The 21,325-nt window shown below is 31.1% G+C and overlaps 1 protein-coding gene across 3 annotated transcripts in view; it reads left to right on the forward strand.

Moving 5' to 3' along the window:
- sls (sallimus) overlaps positions 1-21,325 on the forward strand; it is a 256,723-nt gene that overhangs the window by 181,412 nt on the left and 53,986 nt on the right. For all 3 annotated transcript variants that reach the window (XM_074118099.1, XM_074118100.1, XM_074118101.1), the window contains 17 exons: positions 19-157; positions 296-468; positions 546-709; positions 1,106-1,351; positions 1,430-1,637; positions 2,653-2,756; positions 2,883-2,977; positions 3,861-4,081; positions 4,592-4,666; positions 6,615-6,719; positions 7,106-7,288; positions 8,083-8,203; positions 8,937-9,006; positions 9,226-9,624; positions 10,660-10,932; positions 13,213-13,273; positions 20,410-20,463. In XM_074118099.1, the coding sequence (XP_073974200.1) occupies positions 19-157; positions 296-468; positions 546-709; positions 1,106-1,351; positions 1,430-1,637; positions 2,653-2,756; positions 2,883-2,977; positions 3,861-4,081; positions 4,592-4,666; positions 6,615-6,719; positions 7,106-7,288; positions 8,083-8,203; positions 8,937-9,006; positions 9,226-9,624; positions 10,660-10,932; positions 13,213-13,273; positions 20,410-20,463 (2,691 nt within the window). The remainder of the gene's footprint in view (positions 1-18; positions 158-295; positions 469-545; positions 710-1,105; positions 1,352-1,429; positions 1,638-2,652; positions 2,757-2,882; positions 2,978-3,860; positions 4,082-4,591; positions 4,667-6,614; positions 6,720-7,105; positions 7,289-8,082; positions 8,204-8,936; positions 9,007-9,225; positions 9,625-10,659; positions 10,933-13,212; positions 13,274-20,409; positions 20,464-21,325) is intronic.

Here is a 21,325-nt window from a genome sequence, read left to right on the forward strand (position 1 = left end):
ATATTTACTGAATTTCAGGTGATATTCCGGAAGAAAAGCAGCCTGAACCACTAGAAGCTCCGAGGATAACGAAACCTCTTGAGGCTCAAGTCGTGACTAAAGGATCGCCTGTAAAGCTTGAAACAGAATTTACTGGTTCTCCACAACTTGTTGTTAAGTAAGTATTTTAAAATGTTTTGAATTAAATGTATACAAAATTAAATATTCAGAATTGGAAAGAAATTTTAATTGAAAACCTATTATTTGGTGTCGCTTGCTTTTGATAGTAGCGATTTTTTACACTCTCTGTATTTAGATGTTTCCGCAATGGTAAAGAAATAACTGAAGAAACTACAGAAATCATTACTGAAACTAAAAAGACCACTATAATTATTAAGAAAATCACAAAAAAAGAAACAGGAAAATATGAAGTAAGAGTTTCGAACAAAGTTGGAGAAGCTAGAACTTCTTGCACCGTCAAAATTGTCGGTATGTTTTGAAATATATGAATGTACTTATTTATTTAGTTCTTTAAATATTAAATATCAAGTGTTTTTTATTTATAGATATCGAGGAAAAAGAAGAAATGGAAAAAGTTATTGCTCCAAGGTTCATTAAGCCTTTGAAGCCGAAGATAGTTTGCGTTGGTGAAGTGCTTGTTATGGAAACATTAGTGGAGTCGTATCCAACATGTTCGTTCCAGTGGTTTATTAAGGATATACCTATTACTGTAAGAAAAAATTAAATGTTATTAGTAGCTTTTGTAACTACTGAAAGTGATACGAAAAAAAGTAATGCCAATTAAAAAAAACACACCCTGACTCTCACTAGCCTATTCAGGTTAGTGCCCGAAAGACGCGATATTTGTTACGGCTGTGGGCAACACGCCACGTCCTTGTCATTACTAGTTTCTTTACCTCATTCTTGTCCAAGGTGCTGGGTCAACATTGTTAAAGCCTCCCAAGAATCAAACTTTCACTAAGACCAGCATGATTTTCCTTAGCAGCAGCAAATGAGGGCATTAAAAGTTAGAATTCTATTCAGTATCAAAATACATATTAGTTTTTAAAAAATAAAGTAATTAAAAAAATATTAGTTAATTATTACTTTTCTTATGTTGATTAAGACAAGACCAGATGTTCACATACACAGTGAAGAAAATAAATCAGTGCTTGTAATAGAACATGTAACTACGGAAGATTCTAGCGAAGTGACATGTCGAGCTGAAAATGTTGCCGGCTCTGTTACCAGTACAAGCAGCTTAACTGTAACACCAGAATCTGAGGTCACCACAATAGAATCTCCATCATTCATAGTAAAACCATCAGCGACTAAAGTAATGGATGGTGAATCTGTACTTTTTACTGCAAAAGTATGATTGATACATCAATGTTTACTGCTCATTGGGCTTAGTTTTTAAGTACATATTTACGATAATTTTTTAATTCAGGTAACCGGTAAGCCTACACCTCAGGTAAAATGGACTCACAATGATAAACCAATTATTGAAGATAAAGGAAAAACTATTAGCCAAGATAGTGAGGGCGTTTGCCAACTGGCTATTGCTGAAGTGTTTCCAGAAGACAGTGGAGTCTATACTTGCACAGCAACTAACATAGCAGGAGAAGCCGTAGTTGCTACAACTCTAATTGTTGAAGGTTTTTTTCTTTTGTTTTCTTTAGGAAATTTAATTAAATCACTGAAATTTCACATTATTCATTGATGGGTAAAAATTATGGATTTACGACGGAAAAAATCGAAGACATTCTCCAGCATTGTGAACATAGCCACAATTAATAAAAATTAGTTGTTAATCTCATTAAAATTTAAAATTGTTAAAATTAAAAATTTGTTCAAATTAAATACACCTAGACTGTCAGACACGTGTGTTTTTATTAATTTTGACTCGCTTCGGAGATTCATGGTACTAAATTGAAAGAATCTAAAAAAAAAGGGCTAAAATGGAAACGTAGCAGAAATAAGAAAAAAAGAAAGCTGTTGTGAGAAAAACAGTCTCTTAGATATTTATTTAATCTTAGGAACTGAGCACCTTGCCGACCCAAAATATTTTGCGGTCCACTTTGGAAATGTCTTATAGATCCCAGATTCATAGCAATTTACATACTAATTTGGGAATTTTAAGAGATTAAAAATTTAGAAAAATAGAAAATCATAATATGTAATAATTATTCATGAATGATTGAACATCTATCAATAAAACGTAAAATAATGACGTTTTAATGATTTTTTAACACCAGCGGCCTTGCGATTTTTCCTCTTCTGAAAAAAGTAGTTGATCCCAGAGATTACTTAGGGAGTGATTACCCTGGTTAGTGTAAAGTAATGCCTATTTTTTCAGATGGAGACGACTAGCAAACATACTTTGACTATAAATTCCTTTTGTTTACAATTCAATAAAATCCAAGGCCTAGATCGGGAATCGAACTAAGAACCACATATAGCTTAGCTTTGCAGGCCTCTCCTCTAACCATTTGACTATCTTGTAGCCACGAAGTAATTCTCCTTTTAGTTAGTGAATGTACAGTGTTGTCAATTTTATTGCCACTACATAGAAGTGTAGCTAACGCTGATGTATCTTTCAAAATATAGAATAACCTTAAGTGAAGTTTCATTTTTTAGAAATTGAAGAAACCTAACATCTAATATTTTCAGCGTACGAGTATGTGCCTGATTCTGAAATGGAATCTGTCACCGTAGGGACATCAACTCTTGTCACAGCTCAAAGTGAATCTGAAGAGGATTTACTAGTCGAGAAGGTATTTAACAATATTTAAGCGTTTTATATTCCCCTATTCTACTATGAATTTATTAAATTTACTAAAAATTACAACTGCCTACTCTTGTTTTAATATTTTAGAGTGCATTTAATTCAATTTTTATAGGAAACAGCTGAAGTAAGTGAAGAATTCAGCACGGCTCCATTATTTGTTACGCCTCTACCAAAACTTGTAGAGGCTACTGAAGGAGACATTATTAGGCAAGTATTTTTTTTTTTTTTACTCTACAATAGTAAAAAAGGGTTTTTTAATCTTACAGATTTTTATTTTTCATCGAAAATATACGTTTTGAGGATAAATTAATATCCTCGTCCGATAAAGTGGTCTGGTAGTTATGAGTCTATCTGTATACACCGTAACTCGAAAATTGCAAAACGTTGAAATTTTACATTTGAACGCCACAAAAAATTTTTAATCAAAATCCGACAACTAAAGTAGGAAGTCCTACTATTTTTTTAAGATTTTCTCGAAATCGTATTTTTTTTTTTAACTTGATAAAAGAATTGTTTACAAGGAGATTTATAATTTTATTTATAATTTTTTTCTGTCAAAATTTCATTATGGGTCCATCTGGAAGAGCGAGTGGTTAGGTTTACCTTTATAGTGTCTTGACTGTTTATTGTACTACTTTGGAATTGAACGTTACCAGTATATTTTTCAGCATTTTCAGATTCGGTTCTGACGATTTTATTTAATCTTTATACCGGATTCTTCTTATAAAATTTAAATATAAAAATAATTAGGCAGATTTTATTTAAAATTCTCTTTTTCTGCATTAAGCAAGTTTGGAGTTTGGAGAAAAAGTTTGCGTTAGAACCTTGATAGAAAAAGTAAGAAAGCCTCTGGTTTTTACACCAGATTTTTTTGTTAGTTTAATGCTCTGAAGGATTCTTTCATTTCCATTCGTTTTATTTTAGTTCTTTCCAATCAATACCTTCTGCGTACCTTGCAATTTCTGTGTTTTCTTCATTGTACTTGGAAAATATATAAACCGTATTTGGAAGTAAAAAGTTTGGATGCACGTCGTGAAAAGTTCTTTTTTTTTTATCAATAGCTTTTTTTATTTATATATTTATTCACTAGAATGAAAGTAAAAGCTGAAGGAACTCCCAAACCAACAGTTCATTGGTACAAAGAAGGGGTGGAATTGGTGCCATCCGAAGATTTTATCATTGAATCATTTGAAGATGGAACAAGTATTCTGACAGTGCCACAGATCTATAGGGATGATGTAGGTGAAATTGTTTGCGAAGCTCACAATGAATTGGGCGTTGCTCAAACAGTTGCCTACGTGCACATACCAGGTAAAATCCATGCTAACTAGTTGCAAAAAAAAAATCGTAATAAATCATGAGAGTTATTTTGACTTGAAAATAAAAGCGGTAAAACTTTGAAAAGGCTAAATTTTTAATTCAGAAAAAATTAAAGATTTTTTCCCCTTGTTAATATAGTTGTGATTTTTTTTTTCTTCCTTGATCTTAAAACAATGACTTCCTAAAAAGGTATGTATATCAGTTATAAAATGTTGGGGGAAAAATATTCCGTATATTATTTAGATAAGCATAAATAATATGTATTACTTTATATAATTTTATATTATGTGTTTTTCAGATCATCGCTTCTACTGCATCTGTCCTGCAACTCCCACTATAATCCCGAACAGCATTTAAAACCATAACATTGCTTTCTAATACACCTGAAACACCTCACTTAGTTTTACTGTTGACACTTAATAATAATTTCATAGTAATCATTCTCTTTCAGGAAGGTGGAATCACAACGGCTTAGTTAATTATTTTTTGTTTATTTAACAGGAATCGTTGGTACAAAAGAATATAGGAAGCCAGAATGGGTGACTCATATGGAGGAAATGCAGGAAAAATTGAAAGGTAATAATCGGTCCCTGTCAGAGGATAGTTTGGAGCATGCGTGTGTCAGTGATAAATCTCAGATCACAGAAGTTGAAATACCAAGCGATGAATCTTATTATGTTTCTGATGAGGTGAGAGATGGAAAAGAATCGTTTTATTTGCTGCCTCCAATTGAAGAATATAGCGAACCTGCGTCACCTTCTGGAGGTGTACTAGATGGTAGTATAGCTAATCATGAAAAGCGATCATTATCATTACACAATCTTAATAAAATTGGCGATGATAATAATCACGACTTGAGATCAAGAACTTTTCCTAGATCTAAAGCTAGTAGTTCAGATTTTTGGGGATGCAAGAGCGGACCAAAACATGCCTTTGCACTCAATAGTACTTTGTATCCACTGGAACCAAGAGAACTTAATCCGGAATCATTTGAACAACTACACACAGCTGATAGTTGTGAGGAATTGCAAGAGTTTCTACTGTTAGAGAGCCAATGCATGTCTTCAGAGGCAGGCCTAGCTGGAGCTTTCATTTCATCGTCAGGTTAGGCTAACATTACTAATCGATGTCGGTTTATTCTGTATTACATTACACCTACCGTGCAACTATTTCCAAGTGATATAACTTTTGTTGATTTCCCTGCGATATTAGGTCTTTTTAAAAGTAAAAAATCAAAAGTAATAATTAAAAATGAACACATTTAAAAAATAATATCTGAACCTTCCTTGTTTTGCATGAATTTTTACTTTTCTCTTGTGCACCTTTATTCAATTTTGAAATTTCTTCAGCATTGAAGAAAATAAACTATTTTCTCTTACTACAAATAGTTTTTCATTAAACTAAGAATTTGTTACCAAAAAATCCAATTAAAACGTATTTACCCTGAAATGATGCTGTTGAAAGCAGCAAGTCATCAAAGCTTCCCCAGAAATCACTATTAAAGTCAATTTTCTCTGAAAAAGTTTCGATCCAAATTAACTTTGGTAGTTATCGGATACCTTCCAATTCATGATTCTGGTTAGACAATCCACTCTTGTCTACAAGGTTTTAGAACCGTACGAAAGCAGCACTTTAGAAATGAGCTTAAGAAAAGAAGTTCTAGTTCACTTTCAGTGTTATCTACATTTTCATAGAGAATGTTGAAAGTTACTTTTTCGAGGAAACCATTTTCGAAAAACGCACCGAAAAATCTATTACGTGAAGTAGCACTAAAGGGTCTAACGAGTATCTTCAAATTTGATTTTTTTTCACATTTAATTTTTATTTTGATGATGATGATTTTGAGTTCAGAGAAAAGCTTAAACCTTTCTCTATCCCAGAAGCGCCCTTAAATCATATTTTCTGAAAACAAAATTTTTAGACAAAAGGTTTAGTTGTGCAAGCTTAAAGCTAATCTAGCACTTCCTATTGGTGATTTTTGTCCATTAGCATATTTTGGACACGGCAACTTTCTGCTTTACAGTTATCCTTGATACTTCTAGAAAGGCCCAGATCAACTTTTAGATCCTCTTTGTCTAACCCAAGGCGTAAACTTCAGTAAAACTCTAAATCGACAATCTTGAGAGGGATAAGAATTTTGTAAAAAAGTAATTAATTATTGATTAAATTTAGGAAAACTACGGAAAAATCGCAGATATTACGAAATATGTAACAAGAATAAACTGTCAATTTTGTCCTTGCAATTAATTTAAATATGTGTTAATTTAACTTTCATGTGTTAATTAATTTTTTTTTATTAACATTGAGTGTTGTTTTAATTTTGTGTACATAGATAATTGATGAGATAATTCCAGCAATGGATATACCTTTTCTAGTCATTTAGTAAACATTAAGGTAAGTAAATTAACGTATTTCATTGATATTATTTCATTCTATATCAAATTTTTTTTAAATAAAATTCTTTCTTAAAACAAGTATGAGTATTTCTGAAGATAGTTCATTAAAATATATTGTATGATTTCAGCCTCTCAAGCAGTCCCTACTTTTGTACAAGAGATTGTAGATTCCAGAGTGAATTATGAAGAAGCTGTGGTGTTTGAATGTCAATATTCTGGCACTCCTCAACCTGGTAATGATTACTCTACCTCTTAAAACAAAGATTACATTTTTTATTAATCTTCTGAATTAGTTGTGATCGTAACTAGTTTTTCGTATCCTGAGAAATTATTTTTGCTATATAAATAGTCAGAATAGTCTTCGAGCTCTTTGTAAACCAACAAAATATGATAGAAATTGTTTCAGTTTCGTTGAAGTTAAACATGAAAACTCATTCATACATGAAAATTGATCTTTAATAAAATAATTTTATTCACAAAATAAATTTATTCTTACGTCTATTTTTTATAGTTAAAAAAGAAAAAATTTAGATTCCTGTCTGACAAAAAATGTTGATACATATAATAAATAAAAATCTTTATTACATACGTATGATAAACTTTAAAAATGTTATTTCAGTTATTATTTGGTATCATGATGACAAGCTGCTCAGAGCTTCGGAAAACGTAAAAATCGTAATCAAAGATAATAAAACGTCAGTAACAATTAAGAAAACAACGTCGGAAGATGAAGGCAACTATATTTGTAAGGCAACCAGTGAAATTGGAGTTGCTGTTACCAAAGCAAATCTAACAATTATTGGTTAGTGTTTCCTATAGAATAGAATAGCATTACATTTGTTTTAACGGAACCAAAAAAAGTATATCTTCTCAATTTGACCGAGGTAGGTTCGCTGAGAGCGACCCCTTCAAACTCTCCCATCCATACTCTTCTTGTATACTTGTTTTTTTTTCTGTTTCCTATCGTTCACCCTCTATGTATGAGGTACATTTGTCCAAACTATCTCAACATATCTTTCTCAGTCCTCGACACTACATCTTCTTTCACTCCACGACTCTCCCTAAAATTAACTTAATAACTTTATTTAAAGTTTTAAGACTTAGTTAAACTAAAGGTACGTTGATAAATCTTGATATACTTAATATGGATATTAACCTACTTCTGCCATGGTCCATGAAGTTTCAATCGCACAGTACGTGAACGCCCACAAGTGGTATTGTATGGAGGAGCCACACTCAAGTTGACAAAGAGAGCTACCGACCACTGGCCTCAAAAATCCTCCTTATTTCCATCGATTCACTAACTTCGCGCAATAGCATTGAATATTTTTCTGAAATTACTCTTCATGAAATTTAATCAGTTTCAAAAACCTCTTACAGATATAACCTTACTAATTCTTACATATATAATAATGTTCCAATGCCCATTCTCTGCGCTTGGCTGGGCAACACCGCTGAACTTGTGAGTGATAACTTAATTCCCTCAGTACATTTACTAGAAGTTACTCTCGTGTAAAACGGATTAAATTTTTTATTCATATTACTTTTTTCAAAAAAATCATCTTTATTAATGAGAAAATATGAAACTTTCTCTAGGATATGACAAAGTAAAAGAAGACATTTCAGAAAAAATTGAAGAAGTTATTGAAACTGATAAAAAAGAGAAGAAGAAAAAGAAAAAGAAGATAAAACATGTCACTATTGAAGATAAAGAAAGGTAAAGTTAGATTTATTTTGGATAGAATTTTTCTTAGATAAAAAGGTTACTTACAACATCAAGCTAGAGATGGTTTTTGTTGTATTATTTAATATTAAAAATGCCAAAAATCCAGACCGATTTTTGTTTTAATCAAAATTCTTTTTTTTATCTAATTCTAACGCGAATTTTCTTTGAAACTGTCGATTAGCTGTAATAGAATAAAGATTTTGGCTTATCGAAGATGCCATTTCTGGACTTTTTGATTTGACGATCAATATAGGTTACCGTGAATTAAATATTTTGCTGCAAGTGCGCCGAATATTATCACTTTAATTTGAGAATTTGACTATTTAGAAGGTCGGATGAGTTGCACACCAGATTTTTGCAGTTATTTCGTACACAGGGACATATAAACGAGTATTTATGATGGTGCTAATTTATATTCATAACTATTCGCTGTTGTAGTGGCAGTAATAGAAAGACAGAACAAAATTCTGAAGAACGATGTTCAGATTAGAATTAATCAAAAATTACTATATATAGCTCCTTTAAAGGCTAAATATGATTTTTTAAACTGTGATCGAATATTCATGTAGTTGATATTTAGTACTGAATTCTGAAATAGATTGAAATTACGAAATTCTAAATAATTAGTTTAATTAATTGCTTTAATTTTAAGTTCAAGAGAATTTATTTATTTTTGGGCACAAATTGATAGAACTAAATTAACGTACAATTTCAATTCCAATAGGGATTCATTTGACATTGAAGAAGTTTACCCACTAGAAACCGCAACAACATTTACTGAGACAACTGAAAGTGTAAGTTATATTTTGTTTATGTTTAATACAAAATCATAACTCATCAAATATAAATAAACAAAAATCAATGAACAATACATTTTTTAAATGTGAAAATTTGTATACTTATTTTTCTTATTTTTTGTTCGCGTAAAATCAAGGTCAATTCATTTAATTCCCTTTATTATGTTCCAAACTTTAAACTTTCCCGGTAAAATGCGATCAAATTTTCTATTTCAGGCGACTGCAAAACGCACATTTGATGTACAAGAGTCAGTGTCAATATCGGCTGTAGCTTCCTGCAAAAAAGTAAATGACGAACAAGCATTTCCAATAGACGAACCTCAGGTAGCTGGCGTTGTAGCTCCCATTCACAAACCTGTGACTGTGGTTGAAACTATTGCAGAAGATTCTCTTTCTGAGATACAAACTAGAAAAGAAGAAAGACATCACACAAGCGTTAGTACAACGGTAACGTCATTACATAGTGCAACTGCTTCTAGAACTACAGTGCAAGTTAAAGAGATTGAAGATGTTTTGGAAACGATCAATGTGAAGGAATTTGGCCCATGGCAGGCACCTATAAGAGAATTAGCCAAAGTAGATGTACTGCTTAGGAGAGGAGTTACTGTTGACGAGGTGCGTTTAATTTTATTTTTATTTACTTCGTGCAATTCATGTTTGCTTTCATATATCTTTAATATTGAGATCCGAGAAAGAAACTATCGTATGTAATAGAACTTGACATTAAAAGCAAAATTAAATTTTAAACTACTTTCTGATTAAATGGTAAACTCAAATATTTAGGATTGAACTAGCGAGGATTCGGTCAAAATAAAGAACAACAACTCCGTCTTTATGTCAACGTTTGGACAAATTTATTATCTTCCTCAGGGCCTGTATATCACAAATAATTAACACAGACTATTGAATCACATAGGAATAAAAATTCATAACGTCTTATTAAAAAACTATTAGAAATGATGTCAATTACAATGCGTTACAACTTACGTCGTTACAGAAAAAGAAATAATAATAATAAATAGGGAAGGGATTAGCTATGAGGTTAGCATGCTGGACTCCCACGCGGAGGTCCCGGGTTCGAATCCAGCAGCTGACCCTTAGATTTTCTCTTCCTAGGAGCTTCTTACAGCTCACTGTCCGGTGATGAACAGTGTTGTCTGTAACGAGGGAACACTGTCCGGAGGCCGGCAGTGCACTGAAAAAAGCTCCGAGCGCTAATAACCTCAGCTGTTAATGCGCTAAAAAAAAAAAATAATAATAATAATAAATAAATAAACTGAGAACCATAGAATGGAGAACAGGTATATCCATTTAGATATATACTTGTTCTCCATTCTGTAACTCAACCAACTCTCATAACCACGTAAGTTCTTACGAATTGTAATTATTGATAACATTTCTAATAGTTTTTTAATAAGATATTATGTATTTTCATTCTCATACGCTTTAATAGTGCAATTGTGTGTTATTTATTTGTAATATCCAGGCCCTGTAGAAGACCATTTTGTCGAAACGTTGGCGTAAAAACGGGAACCATTTTTGAAGCATGTTATAGATTTTTTCGTAGCCAAACGTAAAATGTACATGATTTTAAGATATCAGTATTGAGTGTGCATGGTTTCTTTTTATGGTTTAATACTGCAATTTCAGATAATGAGTCTGTATGAAACCGACGAATTACCATCGCTGCGAACTGCTGGTGCACAGAATGCAATGGTTACGCTAGTTGAACGTGAAGGCCATAGTTCTTTAATTTCTGAGCTAGTCACTCATGATGCCTCCTTAGATGAAACACTAAAAGGAGTGTTCCGAGCATTTCTTACAATGGTTGAGCTCAAACATGCCACAGTGCTAGAAGTTATGCCTCTTTTCAGACCGAGGGACTTTCAAACACCACATTTCGAACAGATCCCAACAATGCCGGTAGGCATCAAGTTTTAATAAGTTATTTAGTGCTATTGTTTTAAATATTTTGGCTAAGAATTATTATTTCAAACATGTTGAATGTAAGGACTTAAATACTTATTATTCTAATGGTTAAAAATTAATAAATAAAGTGGATTAGTTCGAAAATATTCCCAAATCGATTCGTATCATTAATCAATGCTTTTAAGATTAGCATGATGCAGAGTTCTTTCTCTAATTTTGAAGTTTTCCGTTTATTAAAACAAAAAGGAAAAAGGATGTTATCGTGCACTTTGAGTTTTTCTTACCACATATCTCAAGGATCTTCTCCTTCTGTTAAAGTTCTCTTGAAGGACAACAGAACAGGACAGCTTAAGCCCGTCCCATTTCCCCATCGTTCCACATTTCCTTATACTTAACCGCCGGAGATCATGCTCTACATCGTGTAGCCATTTTAAAAGTGGTCTGACTCCTCCCGGCCTCCCATTCACAACATTTCGGGCAATCTATCAGAGAACGTTGGCTTACTTAAACAAATCATTGCAATCTCTATTACCCTATTAAAGAAATTATGCAGAATCCCCCGTACAGGCGCTTTTAATCTTGGTTGAAAGGAATTTTTCCATTTTCTCTGGCTATCGCCCGTTATTACCCAGTAAAAGACCACCGAACTAACAGCTGTCTTTCAGACGTTTCGCCGCTCGCGACAAATTCTTAATGGGAGAATCCTCAGTAAAGCAGCAGGCACCAGTTTCCTGCTGCTTTCCTAACGTTATATTAACGCTTACTTACACGTTCCACGTCAAGGTGTGTGAACTTGTCGAATATGGAAAGTTTAATTCATAATTTGAAATTGGCCTTCGTTTATTCTCTCTTGAGACGAAGTGTGCTTTTGGGCCTCACTTTGTTGCCGCTATTTTGCGGATTGGGAAGTTCTCTATCAATCAATTTGCTCTTGAATTTAATTGCTTTACTTCTCTAAATTGAACTATCTGTCACAATTACTACTTTGATATCGCTAGAGTTCTTAGATTGGCTTATTATTCCTGTCGGTCAATTCTTCTTAGGATTGTTTGAAATTTAATAGATAGTGCACAATAACATCACCTTCATAGCTCGTTTCTAAAATTTGCGTAAATGTTAATACATTAGTAATAGATCTTCCAGATCGGAACCAGCATTGACATCCTCTTAGGGTATTTTCAGCTCTACATAACTGACAGTAGAGAGATGTTTGTACATTACTAAATGGAGAGCTACGCCTCTAAAATTGGCACACTTCATTTTCCTTCTTTCTTGTACATTGGGCACATGCTTGCCTTTTCTAATCTTTAATCATTTGCTTGTCTCTTTACATCTCAGATCAGCTTGTACACAAATTTAACCAGTTGATTGCCTCTGTTTATTCAGTGCAATGATTATCTCCTCTACAACCTCTTTCAGTGGTGGCACTTTTATCTACTTCCTTCTCTGGGTCTACCTCTATCTGAATTCCGATTTAGTTCTTCCTCACGTCTTCCAAGATAGAAAACTTTTTCTGAAAATATTGTCCCAACAGTTCTAAAAATCATTTCTATTATCCCCTTTTCTAAGGGGTTTCCTTTTCAACTAAACAAAATTTTACCCTGGTTCAAAACCCAGTTTAATTTATTTTCTTTATTTAGTGTGGAAATCCAATATGATAACGAATAAGCTAATTTCTCCCTCCTCCATATTTCTCTTATTTCTTGATAAATCTAGCCCTAATTCATACATTAAAATATTAATTCATGCTGAAAGAACTTCGTAGTTTGAAGGATAGAAGTGACCGAAAGTGTCATTTTTCTGATTTTTTTTTTTTCAGTATTCCTCATTTTGCTTGTAAACCTCTTTTTTACCCATTTGTTGAAACTAAGTATATAACTATTTAAGTTGAGTGTTATCTCGTTGTAAATTCACTTATTATTTGCGGAAAAAAATTGTGTTTTGTGGCACTTCACTTCATATTTTGAGAATTTTTGTGGTATTATTTTTTTTGAAGACCACCATCGCTTTGGATTTGGAGGAAATTTATTGACAGCAGTGAAATGAACAACTATTAAATTATATAACTATTTTACTAAATACTTATTATGGGTTTTACGAGACTTTGTTCAATATATTTGAATTTCCATCCTTGAATTTACCATTAAGCATTTACTTACTTATCGCTAAATTTCATGTTAGAATAAAATTTGTCATGAACAATTGTGGAATTGCTATTTAGAGAGAGAAGTGGTTTGAATATTCCTCGCCACATTTTCATTATTATTTTTTTAGGTAATCGCTGAAGAAACTGCTACAGAGACTATAAGTGAAATTAGAGAAGTTCATGTTCAAGGTATATGGATCTTCGTTAAAAATTGTATTCTTAGTAACATAGTTTTGCATGATCTTTAACATTAATGTATTCTAAATTTAATATTTCTTGTTTGAGTTAATATTTATCTAAATTTGTATAAATGTATCTTCTTCTTTTTTATTTTTTTGTTTATTCTTTATAGAGTGGCTTTTTTTTACGTTTGCATGCGTTTGAAAAAGTCGTGTTTATGAATTTGTACGTATGTTATATTTGTGGTAAAATTTTGTAATTTTTTTTTTTAATAATTATAATTTTTATAAGAAAAAGTTACTTTTTTTCTTACATCTTACTTATAATTATAATTTTTTGAATTTAATATTCAACTTTTATAATTTCAGAGGACGTCTTTATGGTTTACACGAAATAAACTGTTAAATTATGTAACCAATATTAAATGAGTCAGATAAAGATTATAAAAAATTTACATAAATAGTAATAATAATCCTGTCAGGTAAAAAAAGCATGATGTGTTATAAATACCCTCAGTGTTTTACAGTTTTCTACCACGATATGTTTCCTTTGTGGTAATGTCTCAAAATACAATTCAAGGAACGTTAATAACAAAACTGATGATCAAAACTGGTATACCATATTAAGATAATGAATGTAATTTAAGACAGTGCCCCACGTGAGAGGTTGGCTATAACAGCCATTCGTCCCCTTCGATTTTTACGGTTCTGTAATACTTGCGTGTTAATTAATAGAAATTTCGGGATAAAATAAATTGAAGATACAATTTTATGTTTTAATTATATATCGCCACGATCACATTGTGTGGCATTAATGAAGAGAATTTTTTTGTGTTTTTTACACTTTTTTCTAAACCTAATAAAAGTCAGGAATGTTTAAATGTGTCAGTAATATCTGGACTGAAATAAATAAACACACAACCATGCGTTCCGTTAAATATGCTGTCAAAAGTAGAGGTAGACATTATTTTAAGCCTTAAAAAGTAATATCTTTCCTGTTAGATCTATGTACGGGTCAAATGCGAACTCGAATTATGTAAAGGTTCGGCAAATAGCCGAAAGTGCCTCAGATATTTTTTTCTTTTAGTGTTGGTCAAAAATGAAATATCTATGTTAGAATTCTTGTTTTTGAACAATTTGGTTTATACCTTATAATAAATAACCATGTGCAAATTTTTTTTTATAAGTTCTGGAGACCTCATAACATGTATTTTGCCGGAAACTCAATTTTAAAATAACAGTAACTTATGTAGAATCCCTAAGCGCAGAAATATGATTGATTTCTCTGCATCTTTAGAAACGTGCATACAGTCAGTCGCAGCTGCACTTACGTGGGACACCATATTTATTAACATTAGATGTAGGGTATTTTGAAGAGTGTTACATGCATTTGTTTTTTTAAAACTATCAAAAAATAAATAAAAATAAATACATTAATTATATTATATTTTTTCTACATAATACTTCATAAGTTTATTGCAATTGCATGGCAACCATGGTAGGCCGTTATTTGAAAAGTAGAAAATGAATGCCGCTAGGTCGGTATTATTAACAAATCATTAAATCATCCATCTCACAGTAACCCCTTTTAAGAAAGGTAATCCTAAAATAAATTCTAATGAATTGTGTCCTTATTGATTATACAAATATTAATTGTATTTTATTGTATTTTTGCAACCTAACCGAATTTAAGCTAGAAGAAAAGTGACAATTTTTCTGCATATCAATTGGCATGAAAAAAAAACTATGCTCATTGCATTGAGATATAAAGACTTATAAAGAAACTTTGAAAGAAACATTGACTTATAAAGAAATATATTTTTACTTTCCTTTTCACTATTAAAGAAGCTGAAATTATTAGAAATTATTTAGCACATTACTACAATTGTTACCGCTTTGCATAAATTCTAAAACGCCTATCTTTGTGAAAAGATTCCTTCCAAACCCGTAAACTACCTTCCGGATAGATCCGGAATCTAAGTTTATAAATATGTCAATTGGTAATTATAGTGAATTTATAAAGTACCTTCTTCTGTTTCATTTAAAATAATGCTCAGTAGAAGGAAACAATGTTGTTAAAACATGTGATAATGGCTCAGGCCGATAAGACAATACTTTTTACGCATTTAATTATAACTATTGCGAAAAGAAATTGAACAAGAAAACATGAAATTAGTATTATTTCAAGGACAATAAATTAAGCAAAGAATTTGCAACAAAAGTAAAATCAATAAAAATGATTTCTAGGCCAGAATTACATTGGCCGTCATCCCATTTGTTATCGAATAGCGGTTATATAAATCCATTTCTTCCTGACATGTGCTACATCCTTCTCTACAACAATTCAATTCGGAATAGAAAGTATTTAAATCCCTTCTTGATAATAGGTGATATAGGTAGGTGATTTGTTTAGCTTCTGCTTAACAAAAACTTAGTTTAATTTAGCTACATATATTAGCTCATCTACGTTGTATCTACCCTGGACTAGCAAGAACCAAATAAAACGAATAGACTTTGTTGCCACTATCCATTTTAGAAATGAAGCAATTTTTCAGTCATGTTCTGTAGCGTAAAGGTACATCTGTATCCTGATTAGCTTAATACAATCTTAGGTATCTTATCCCAATCTTCCTGGCTCAGTAGGTGCTCTCAGTTCAAAAATTGCTCTGGCGAACTGCCACAAATCTAAAATTAAATCTATCGCACAAATCAGTGACGTATTCTTTTCGTAATGTTGGTTTTTCTACCTTCTTCAAGGTACACACTCATTGGGTCACTCAGAAATGAAACTTTATATCCACAAGGAAGCTGTTTTTCTGTTTGTTTATTCTAGAAGCCACTATATGTTATACAAACTGTTTTATGGAATTTAGAATTGCTTCCTAAGGAGAATCTTATTTATATACTATACCTTTAGCCAATTTGTTTTCACATTTACAACCAGATTTAGCTGCAACTGGGGGGTGCACCTTAAGAGTGACCCATTTTTTGACAAAAAAAAAAAAAACTTCAGGATTTCTTCTTATAACTGGCCCATTGATCACTTCATTTAGTGTATTTAATAATTCTTTCTTATGTTTAAATTAATTTCACAGTTATTGATAACCCTTTTGTGACATTGGTGAAATTCTAAACCAAGTGTTCTTCAATTTTTTTTACAAAGAGTGATGTATCTATTTGAACTTAGGGATCAGAGTGAGTTCTCGAATTAGATAGTCCAATAATTTTCCCGTTATCAAGAAATACAATGATATTGTCTCGGGATGACGTTAACATTTTGCAGATTTTACCTTTAAATTATTGAAGAAATGAAGGTGAAATAGAATGAATCTATCTAATTTTTAAATAACTATCTAGAAGTAAGAATTAAAGTTTCAGAAGTACAAGAAATTTACAATTAACATTTTTTACTAAATATTATCCATTCATATTTATCTCAGATTATTTCAACTGTATTTTTTTTAATTATCAAGAATGTTAGATATTTCGATTTCAGGAATACTTAATATTCATTGATGAGATCTTTGATTGCATTATTTATTAATTATATCATTTAAAAACTTTCTTAATATTTAGTTCGCAATGATCTTTTATCATTCACGTTAAATGAAATGCATATGAATTCATGTTTCTCTGTGACATAAAATCAGCTTACTTTCAATAATCTGTTGAAACTGTTTTAAAATCAGCCATGAATGCTACAGATTTACATTTTCGTTTTATTAAGAATTATTTGGAATTCTTGTTACGATAATAAAAATAAACTAAAAGTTGTAGTTACGAGTTCCCGGTAATTAAATCATGAGAATTTTACTGCAAAGGGAAATTTCGTGGTGGATGTAAAACTAAGAGTGCATTTTAAACATTGTGTGAAATTTAGGCAGTCAAACTTAATATGTACCTTTCTTTTTACATTTCCTCATCCTTTAGGCCTTTCATCAACTTGGAAACGACTACAAGGAGACGTTCATGCGAGTACAAGCGACTGATCACAATTTAATGTGAACAATGCCACTGTAAAATCTATCTATACAATAGTAATATTCTATAATCTATTGCGAGTTAAAGCTATTTTTTATAGATGCAAATTCCTTGGATCCCCCAAGGAAACTCTTTGCCAGAGGATTAGTTTTTCATAAAATGTTAATGCTTTCATAACCAGATAAATATCAACGCCAGAGTTTCGTATACTCATGTCTGCGATCATTTGCTTACTTTCACATGAAAATACATTCAAAAATATAAGAATATGTTTAACTTGTATGTTTACATGTTTGTTTTAAAAAAGATTTTTGGACAAAAAAAAATCAAAAAACTTATGAGTTGAAAAAAATGATCTAGATATTTCTAAAAAGTTACTGCAACTCTCTCACATTTTGAAAGTGGAATGACTTCTTTATTCAATTTAAAGAATGCAGTATGAAGGCTTCAATTGAATCGTGCAAGTAAAAATCGCCTAGCTCTACAAGTCACAATAAGTAATCGTTGAATAGTTCATTACAAGAGTACTTTTAGCACATTGGTAGTCTTTCCAGAATTATAAATGTTTATATTAGTAGTTACAAGTCCGATTAGGGGGAGATAAGTATGATAAATAAGCAACATTTTTCACTTAACAGAATATTCTGTACGGCAGGGATTTTTCCAACCCACATTTCTTTGAAGAATATGTGTCGAGCGCCTCATCTGGCGTTTCCAAAAAGTAGACCCTTTTTTTTCTTTTACTCTTGATTTTAAGAAGACATATTTTGCTTGGGTGCTCTCTTGGTTCCGACAGAAAATTAGCAATTTAAATCTCACAACCATTTTTAGTCGATAGTTTTTTCCACTTTTTAAGTAATTTTGTCTATAATGGCTTCATCGATCTTCTTAAGGTTAAATTTAGTACATTCATTGCTCATTATAGATTCACTACTTTTATTTAGGAAAACTATAAATTTAAAAGAACATAAAGGGGGAGCGGTTGGTTCGTCTTAGTCTCAAAAGTACCATTTCAGCATACGTTTCGTAACGATTCGTCATGTCGCGTATCTATTATATATTAAAAGATCAAATAAGAGAATTGTCTGTAAGGAAGGAAGTCGCGCCGGAAGTGTTAAGCTTTGGATCGATATTGCTTTCCACACTCACTTTAGAGGCCCATCTCCCTTTTTTTAAGAAAAATGAACTGACAGGAAGATTCTAGGTCGTCGCGTTTCAGTCTAAAGGTTATTTTATTATAGCGTGTTCATATTAAGAAAATTAACGCTTAGAAAAACTCAAGTTTGAAGTAAAACTTGAGAATTGTAGCTAGAAATTCGTGAGAGAGTTTACCTAGATTATTTATTATTCTCAAGTATCTTTCTCTACAATTCTGGTAAAAAGAAAAAAATTAAAATAAGTAAATAAATAAATAATAACAATGACATGATTGCAATTCTGCTTTTTTTTCCTTTTTTTTTTTTTAAGTAAGATGCAAGAAAATTATTTTTCTACAATGCACCTACAGAGGCCTACAATGGACGCAGTTACTGAACGTGTAGTCGTTTCCAGTGAATAACAATCTCTATTCCTCAATTAGTTTTTTAAATATTTTAATTAAAAACTAAGGATACTTTTTTGTTTGTACGGTTTGCAAAATGCCTAAAGATAGGTACATGTAAAAAAAAGATTACATATGTTTTTGTCTCTTACTTTTGACTATTTGCTAACTGTAGTATAAGCTTCATTTTTGTTTTTTGTTTTGAGTGCTGCAGCTTTCTTTCTTCTTGTTTATTTTTATTTATAGAGTGTTAAATTTTATTATGTCTTTTAGGAATTGCATCTCGCTAAAATTTTGCTTAAAGAATTTCCTGTGTTTTTTATTATGTTTAAAACCTTGCTTACCAGCTTATTAATTTTTTAATTAGTCAGCAATTTTATAAAATTATCTACCTAATTTTTGGAAATAAAATGTTTGAAATAAGTTATTTTATTTTATTTTTTCCTCTGGGTGTAGAAAAAAAAAAACTAGCCACCTTGCCAATAAATTGCATCTTTGATGTAGCCAAAAAAACAAAAAAAAATCTACGTTAGTCTCAGCAAATACAATAACTGTTCAACATTTTTCAGCCTTGGTTTTTAACATCGGTCCCATAACTCGCAAAAAATGATTATGATGTAAAAGCGTAGATGGATAATACTTTTTTTTTGTTACATTTTTTTGGCATTGGCTTTCGCCATACAGCCAGCATCGTCTAGGGAGGATAATACTTGAAAAAATTAATGTAAAAGGTTAAAAACTTCACACCGTACCAATGTTCGCATTTTCCAGTCAGATGATGAAAGATTATCTTACATAATATTAAAAAAATAAGCTAAAATTTGTTTGTTAAATCTACTAATTGTACATGTTAGTGAATGTAGAAAGAATTGTAAACAGATCTCTTCTCATCTTTAAAAAAATATATCTATTTTTTTTCATTGAGCATTATTGTTACAATAACATTAGAGAACAAAGGCGCAATAGCAGCAACAAGCTGAGATGTAGTGTGCAAATGATCGGTTTCTTGTATTGGCGTTATTTTTTTTTTTTCTTCTTCAGCGATGTTTTTGTATATTATGCGCCGCCTTCCACCACAAGCGGATATTATTCTGAAAAAAATAGGCATCAATTTACTGGCGTAGACACAGTATATCTATTTAAAATCATTAAGTAAAACGAGGAAAAGTAAAGGGGTGATCATAAAAACTGTTCGAAAAAGTATAGGTATGTTGAAAAGCACCCAACTTTGATAATTCTTTCCTCTTCCTCTATTAAAAACATACTTTTCAAATTTTGTTTAAAATAAAGAGCACAACTTCGAATATAATTATTATGTACTTTTTTCTGACAACGCAGATCATCTATATTCATCTTTCCATCTTTTTTATATTAATATATTAACAAGTCTAAGAAGCAATTTCTTGATCTTGGCCTATTTGAAGATAGAATAATGTTTTGCAACACCTTCGTTTCAAACTAAAGCAGGCGCGTACTTTATGAAATTTGTTTTAGTTTTAAACTAATATCTTTAGAAATTATTAAAACAAAAATTATGGACTTTTTTAAGGGAGTTTTTATCTCAGAACTAATTTCTAGACTTTTAATACTTTAAAAATTATGAAAAATCGATATTATTGTTTCAGAACTGAAATCTACAAAGAAGAAAAGACATAAAAAACAAGAGACTGAAATAGAAGGTTTGTATTTTTACGTTCACTTCAAAACATACGATTCAATCTCATAAAAAAAATATTTATATTAAAATTATATAATGTTCATGTATTAATGTATAAGATATTTATTTCACTATGTCATGTTTAAAATTATAAAAGCATGTTCCAACTAATACTAACCGCATGTTTCAAAATTAAAAGTAATTTCCCGATCCTATATTATCCTTAAGATTAAGAAAATAATATAGAATGCTTTATTAACATCGCTTAAGCTTCAGGAATTTTTAGCAGACGCTTCATCCAATTATGTAATATGTAGTGAAACATAAGTTTATCATCATAGCATTTATTCATTATTGAAGCCTTCCGCAGTTTATTGCAGATTGATAATAAAATTGGTGAGTTACCCTGCTGTTATTTCATCTAGTTGTTTGGCTTTATTGTTATTTTATTCTTTTGTTTAATTATTACTATTCTTCTATTAATCAGTTTATGCTTGTTGAAAAGGCCAATAGCTTCTTTCTGTGGCATTAAAATTATGAATAAACGATCAACGTTAATCACCCACCCTGCTTCTTGGTATGTATCGCTTAATTGAATATTGCACTTTCACAAAGTTGAAAATTAAACAAGCTACATGAGCATTTAACTTATAGCATTGTATTTTTTTAATTTTTTTTTTCTTTAAAAAACAAGCGTATAATCATACAAGTAGACTGCATAACTTAACATAACAAAGCAATAGAACTGCTACAGCACGGCCATGCAATATTAAACACAATCCATAATTACATAGAATATAGTTTTTAATAAACAACATAACACTGTGGATGTTTAGCATGTTCCTTTTTACCTTTTTTTACTTATATTATCCATTGATTCACAG

Source organism: Rhodnius prolixus, unplaced genomic scaffold (genome assembly GCF_049639745.1).
Source record: "Rhodnius prolixus isolate KJV_2025 unplaced genomic scaffold, Rpr scaffold_2, whole genome shotgun sequence".
Taxonomy (NCBI): domain Eukaryota; kingdom Metazoa; phylum Arthropoda; class Insecta; order Hemiptera; family Reduviidae; genus Rhodnius; species Rhodnius prolixus.